The sequence below is a fragment of the Alligator mississippiensis genome, chromosome 2 (assembly GCF_030867095.1).
Source record: "Alligator mississippiensis isolate rAllMis1 chromosome 2, rAllMis1, whole genome shotgun sequence".
NCBI classification, from domain to species: domain Eukaryota; kingdom Metazoa; phylum Chordata; order Crocodylia; family Alligatoridae; genus Alligator; species Alligator mississippiensis.
In genome coordinates this window covers 173608435-173615941 of record NC_081825.1, presented here as the reverse complement: position 1 = coordinate 173615941, position 7507 = coordinate 173608435, and the positions used below count along the sequence as shown (strand labels likewise).

At 43.3% G+C, this 7507-nt stretch overlaps 1 protein-coding gene across 1 annotated transcript; it reads left to right on the top strand.

Moving 5' to 3' along the window:
* The first annotated feature begins 425 nt into the window (after window positions 1–425).
* Window positions 426–1430, top strand: LOC102570702 (olfactory receptor 5AR1). The gene has a single exon (XM_006263043.3). It carries the CDS (start codon window positions 438–440, stop codon window positions 1374–1376), a length of 939 nt encoding a protein of 312 aa, XP_006263105.1. The 5' UTR covers window positions 426–437; the 3' UTR covers window positions 1377–1430.
* Window positions 1431–7507: the final 6077 nt, after the last annotated feature.

Genomic DNA, 7507 nt, shown 5'->3' with positions numbered 1-7507 from the left:
CATTTAAAGCTACTCCTTTAGCTTCACTGTCAGGCATCTTTGGTTTTTGGCTTTGATGACTCACTAGACAGTTTCACTGCCAAGGTTTTTTTACCTTCCTTACCTAGGACCAAAGTCCCCATATTCAGCTGAAGGAACAAACCTCTGTGTTACCTTTTACTGAGAGAGGAACTGTTCCTGAAACACTTTACTTTTCCTGGACATCTTTTTGCAAAGGGGCATGTCAGTGAGGTTCAGAGAAGAAGCACAAGTCACTGGTAAGGAACTGAACACTGTCTGTTTGGCTGTTGTGCTTCAGTGAGCCTTCTCAAAGCAAAGATTCCTCTTGTCCTGCCAGCAGCTCCAAGTAGTGTCCCACAGTGTGGAGATTCCTGCTTTGCATTCCTGTTATTCAAGCTGCACAGCTTACCTTCTACTTCACCAGGCAGGAGAGGAGGATGGCCAAAGGAAACCATACGTCAGTGTCAGAGTTTGTTTTCCTGGGCTTTACAGATGATCCACAGCTGCAGCTGGTTCTTTTTGTGGTCTTCCTGGTGATCTACCTGATAAACCTGTTGGGGAACCTGGGCATGATCTTCCTGATCATCTTTGACTCACAGCTCCACACACCCATGTATTTCTTCCTCAGCCACCTTTCCCTGGTGGACCTAGGCTACTCGACTGCCATTGCCCCCCGGATGCTGTCTGACTTCCTACACCAGCGCAAGGTCATCTCCTTTGCTGGCTGTGCCACACAGTTTGCATTTTTTGTGGGCTTTGTAGATGCTGAGTGCTATTTCCTGGCTTCCATGGCCTATGATCGTTATGTGGCCATCTGCCGCCCCCTCCACTATACCACACTCATGTCAAAACGGGTCTGTGGGGTGCTTGTTGCTGGCTCCTACCTGGCTGGCCTAGTCAGCTTGGTGGCCCACACTAGCCTCACATTCAGCTTGAACTACTGTGGTTCTAATATCATCAACCATTTCTTCTGTGAGATCCCGCCCCTCCTGGCTCTCTCCTGCTCTGACACCTATGTTAGTGAGATCCTGCTCTTCAGTCTCTGTGGCTTCATTGAATTCAGCACCATCCTCATCATCCTTATTTCCTACTTGTTCATCTTTGACTCCATCTTGAGAATCTGCTCTGCCGAAGGGAGGAAAAAAGCCTTCTCCACCTGTGCCTCCCACCTGATAGGAGTGACGCTTTTCTATGGGACAGTTATGTTTATGTATCTGAGACCAACATCCAGCTACTCCCTGGACCAAGACAAATGGGCCTCAGTGTTCTATACTGTGGTGATTCCCATGCTGAACCCCCTAATCTACAGCTTGAGGAACAAGGATGTTAAAGCAGCATTCAGAAAACTTATTAACAGGAAAGTATTATCCCAATAAAATGTCCCCATGGAAGTGGCTGCATAACAGGAATAGCAAATAGCAGTAACAGCAGCAGAGGAGTTTACATTGCCCTACCATGTAAAGTCATGTACTCTCCTAGTCAATGCAATTCTTAGTCTGCTTGCAGTTTAATGCTCGCTCAAATCAAATGTATTATAGGAGGCATAATGTCAAATTTGATGTTGGCCTTTTGGGGGAGAGTAAAATATAAACCCTTTGGGAAGAATGTGTATGAATTCCACATGTTTGTGCATATGCTTGTATGGTTATGTTGTGAGCATGTTGTAGACATTTTCATTCTCATCTGTGAACACTTGGGGAGGGACATGTAACTGTTCTCTTTTGGCAATTATTGGTCTGAGCAAAAATACTGACATCTTGCTACACTGTAGCACTATTTCTCAAGGTTATTTTCCTCAAACTTCTTACCAAAACAAAGCACTGTATTAGAGACACTAATTTAGCAAGTCAGACATCTCCCAAATGAGCTAAGCACCTCTTTGGAGGTGATATAGCTGACATCACACCCAGCTATGCTTTCTCCCTCTGGTCCACAGGAGCAAGTACACAATTACATCTCTGTTGACTGGGAGAGACCTTCTGCTAAAGTTTTGTAGGGGGTTCCAACTCACATCTCTGGAAAGATAACATAGCCCCCCGACCAGGTCTGTCAACAAACCCAAGTTATGAAGCAAAGTGAGAAAACCCTTTTCCTCTACATTCTGCTGGGGGCTAAAGATGTGGCCCAGTGTGTGGGTGTATGTTTGAGTGCTTACATGTTCTGTACAATGTGTATGGATCCCCTTTCCCTTGTAATATCACTCTGATAAATATCACTGAAATCAAATGTGCCTTACGCATTATGGATGATTGGACATTTTCTGTTGAAACACTTTTCAATGGGAAAAAGAAGACATTTTCAATTAAAGTGAAATTAAAGTATCTATCTTCCTGGGCAAATTTTGACCATTGCAGGTTTCTTCAGGGGGTGGGGGAGATGGACAGCTTTTGGCTGATTTGGGGGGGCCTTTGGTTGTCAAAATAAATACCCCTCCCTACCCACACACAGATTTGGGGGGTTTCATTTCTTTAGCTTCAAGTCAAAGTTTTTTGTACAAGAAAAAGTGTATTTTCCAGGTACTATCACACACACAAGCAGCCAAGTACTACTCTAAAGCCATAAAGCAATTATGGCATTCGAAACTGCAGCTACTAAGTGGCTACAGTGAATTTATTGTAAATCTATTCTAATGTGAATCTATTCTAATGTAAATCTATTCTAAAAAGCAAACATCTACACCATTCATTCATAAGATTTCAAAATATATGTTCGTCCTGATTTACATGTGTTTGTGTAGCATACACAGGTGATCACACAATAGCTTAAAATGAAGTCTTACTCTTGTATATTGTGGGGGGGTGTATAGGTTTGTGGGGGGCTGTGGGCATGTGGGTATGTGGGGTGTGAGTGTGTATGGGGTTTGTGGAGCCTTATGTGTTGGGGGAGGGTGGCTGGGGCATGTGAGGGGGTGTGGGGGTCTACATGTATGGCAGTGCAAGGGGGAGTGTGGGTGCATGTGTTTGGTGGGGTGTGCATGTGGGAGTCACCCTATGAACACATCCACACACTGTCCCTGCCTGCACATACACACACACTCTGTCCCTGCCTACACACACACTGTCCCTGCCAATACATACACTCTTCCCCTGCCCGCACACACACTCACACATACTGGTGCAGCCCCATGCTCCCCAATCCAGTGATGCAGCCAGGAGCCATGTGCTGCTAGAGCAGAACTGGGGCAGGAAGGGAGTGAAATAGCTGGGGGTAGGGCAGGGCTGGGCTGCTCAGTCCTGCTGAGGGCTCCCCCTTGGTCCTACTGCCCCTGGCTCCTATTAGCTATGACAGGTAGCCAGGAGCAAATAAATATTAATTTACTAATTTTTTTAGGGGCCCTGTGGGCCAGATAGAATGGCCTGGTAGCCCAGATCCAGCCTGTGGGTCGTATTTTGCCTGCCTCTGTTCTAGTCCCTGCTGTCCAAGGCTATTTAAATTTTAACCAATATCCATCTAACATAAATTACATCAACGCTCCTGATTGAGATAGGTCTCTTGGCTGGTCTTCCACTTCAAGGACAAGTACTCTAACCACTAGGTCTCTTAAACAACAGGTAGACAGCAGCAGTAGTATCACCACCAGCTGTGCTTTTAAGTGAGAGTGTCTGTTTGTGCTGAAATCAGTGCTGTCAGGGTGTGTTAGGCACTATCTATGAATACCAGCCAGATCAGGTCTCTCTAGGGAATCTAAGCCACATCTATACAAGCTTACTGTGCCATGCATCATGCATTCATGCCCTGAACCAGATTATATATTTCTACAATGCCTGGCTACTGATCTAGAAGTGTTCACAGCATACTGTGGGTCAGCTAGTTGGCAGTAACTGCCAGTGGTGCTAATTATCTTGCCCACAGCACAGGAGAGTGCAACTACACTACTTCTAGTTACCTGTATGGAACAGTGCAACTTACTACCTGTCACAGTGAGTTTACAGTGTAAGAATGCCTCATATGCAAGGATGCTGAGTGTTTGAATCCCAAATAAACCTAAGGTGGGGTTTAGACACTTATATTCCATCTAGATAACAGTGTTACTACCCCCTTTGTGTTCTCTGTTAGAGGGAGTGAAAGGATCAGGGAATCAAAGAAAAGTTATTGAGGACCAGGTATAATTGAACCTTTATTTGAAGAACATAACAATGACTCTGTTATCAGTAAATCATGAGGCTGCAGCTCACAGCCTGAAAGGGGGCCAGCAAGGAGGTTTTGGTTGCAGTCTGATCTCTCTTCTTCTTGGGTACCAGCTCCCCAAAGAATTCCCATGCTTGTCAGGTATATGAGCTTAGTGCTGAACATTATTTACATAATGCAACAGAAACATAATGGTGCACTTAAGGTCCAAACCCTATCCAACATAACATAACATAACATAACATAACATAACATAACATAACATAACATAACATAACATACTAGTTTAAATAGTCTATAACATAACATACAAGTCTAAGGGAACCCATAAATCAAAACCTTCTTAAAAGAGGAAACTAAGTTTTAACACCTTAAAAATACAGGTAAAAGTCCAGCAGCAGGGTGTGGGCTGCCCAGTTTATTGTACCAAATAGAGCAAATACAATTGCTTGACCATGGGGCAGGTTTTATGTGTGTGTGCCTGATGTAAAGAACTCCTGGCTATGAGAGAACAATCATGTTCTCTCAGGGCTAGGGTGGCAGAACTGGAACAGCTAAGGGAGGTAGAGACATTTATAGATGAGACTTTCAGGGACATTGTAGAGCAGTCCCACCTCCATTATAGCAGCTCCCACGCTGCTGAGGAGGATGAGTGCCTCAGGGATGGAGGGCATCAAGCTGGGAAGGAAGGAAACTATCCCTTAGATTGGACTCACATTCCAGCTGATGTGACAGTGTCTTCTTGCACCGAAAATACTCCTCCAAGGGAAGGAATCCTGCAGGTGGTGGTAATAGGTGATTTGATTATTTGGCACATAGCTAGCGGGGTTTGTGATGTCCAAGAAGACCACATGATTACTTGTCTGCTGGGTGCAAAAGTAGTGGACCTCATAAGATGTATACATAGGATGCTGGGGAGGGCTGAGGAGGAGCCAGTGATTGTGGTCCATGTAGATACCAATGTTGTTGATAGGGGTAGCAGAGACATCCTGGAAGCTAAACTTAGGCTGCTTGGCAGAAAGTTGAAGACCAGGACCTCCATGGCAGCATTATCTGAAACACTTCCAGTGCCACATGCAGGGCCAGGTAAACTGGCAGAGCTCCAGAGTCTCAATGCATGGCTGAAATGATGGTGTAGGGAGGAAGTGTTTAGATGTATTAGGAGTTGGGCCTTTTGAAACAGGGGGAGCATGTAAGGAGGAATGGTCTCCAGTTCAGCCAAAATGGTACCAAACTGCTGGTATATAACACTGAAAGGGTTGTAGAGCAGTCTTAAAACTAAAAACGTGGAGAAAATCAACAGGTATGGAACAGCACAGTCTGGACTGATACTCTATAAGGGTGAAACCATAAAAAATGGGATAAGAAACAGGGAGAAGACAAGCACAAGCAAATACTTTTAATTATTAAAAAGTCAAACTGAAGTAGCCAACCAGGCAACAATAAAAAGAATGCCTGCTTTTATACTAATCCTAGAAGTCTAAGATCAAAAGTGGGGGAACTTGAATGCTTAGCAGTAAATAATTATATTGATGTAACAGGTATCTGTGAAACAAGGTGGAATGAAGAAAGCCAAGGCAATTCTGTAAATCAGGATACATACTATACAGGAATGATAGAGTAGGTCATATGAGAGGGTGACACTCTATATCAAAAACTGCATCAAAATAAATAGGGAAGGTTTCTCAACTAATAAAAGAGGTCCCATAGAATCTCTGTGGATAGAAATTCCAGGTATCAATGCGGGGAAAAAAACTACACCTGGGGATATACTATTGACCCCCCAGACCAGGATGGCAGCAGGGAACTATAAATGCTAAGGGAAATGAGATAGGCTGCAACAGCAGAAAACAGTAATAATGGGGGGACTTCAACTATCCACAAATAAACTGGCTGGGATGCAGTAACTGAATTTCTTGACATTTTAGACCAGGGGCGGGCAATAATTTTAGGCAGAGGGCTGCTTACTGAGTTTTGGCAAGCCATCAAGGGCTGCATGACAGGCATCCCAGAGCAGATAAATGTTAATTTTCTAAATTTTTTAGGGGCCCTGTGGGCCGGATAAAATGTCCTGGTAGGCCACATCTGGCTCACAGGCTGCATTTTGCTCACCCTGTTATAGACTATCTCCTGGAGCAATTAGTCCTGAAACCTACAGAGAAAAGGCATTCTTGACCTAGGCTAAGCAGCTCACAGGATTTGGTGTAAAGGGTAAGTGTTACTATTCCACTGTGGAATAGTGACCACAACGCAATTGGTTTTGACATCCATATTGAAGGGGAGATGAAACAAAAATCTACCATGGTAGCCTTTAACATTAAAAAGGGACACTATAGCAAAATGCAGAAGCTAGTTAGAAGTTAAGATGGGGCTCCTAAGGAAGTGAAGAAGTTGCAAGCAGCATGGGAACTACTTAAGAACATCATGCTGGAGGTACATAGCAAATGCATACTGAAAATAAATAAATAAATAAATAAAGGGAAATAGACCCCTCCACAATAAAAAAAGAAAAGAAAAGCAGACAATGGCTTAAGGGCAAATTTGCAGAGGCAATAAGCAGAAAAAAAAATGGTTCTTTCAAAAAGTGGAAGTCAAATCCTAATGAGGAAAATAAAAAAGAGCATAAATTCTGGCAAATCAAATGTAAAACTGTAATAAGACAAGCTAATAAAGAATTTGAGGAGAAGCTTGCTTGTAAGGCAAAAGGTGACAATCAAAAATTCTTAAATATATCTAGAAGACCAAGACCTGCTAGGGAGTCAGTTGAGCCTTTGGATGATCAGGGTGTAAAAGAGGTGCTAAAACAGAATAGGGCCATTTCTGAGAAACGAAATGCATTCTTTCCATCTGTCTTCACTGTGAAAGATGTTAGGGAAATTCTGTCACCAGATCCACTCCTCTCTAGGGACAAGTCAGTTCATCACTGGATGAACATGTCTTGCTGTGGAGGAATCAATACAGCTTTGTCAAAGGGAAATCATGCTTCACCAACCTACTAAAGTACTTTGAGGGTGTCAACAAGCAGGTGGATCAGGATGGTCGTTGACGTAGTATATTTTTACTTCCAAAAATGCCTTTAACAAGGTCCCTTATCAGAAACTCTGAGCTAAATTAGGTAGTCATGGGATAACAGGGAACATCCACTTGTGGATTAGAAATTTTTTTAAGGAAAGGAGTAAAAGAGTGATTTTAAATGGTCAGTTTTCAGTATGGAAAGAAGTAAACAACAGGGTCCCCCAAAGGTCTGTGGTTGGCTAAGTGCTGTTTAACATACTCATGTATGATCTGGAAAAGGGAGTGAATATTTGGACCACAAGGTGGTAAAATTTATGGATGAGACAAAATTATTCAAAGTGGTAAAGACCAAGAAACTACAGAA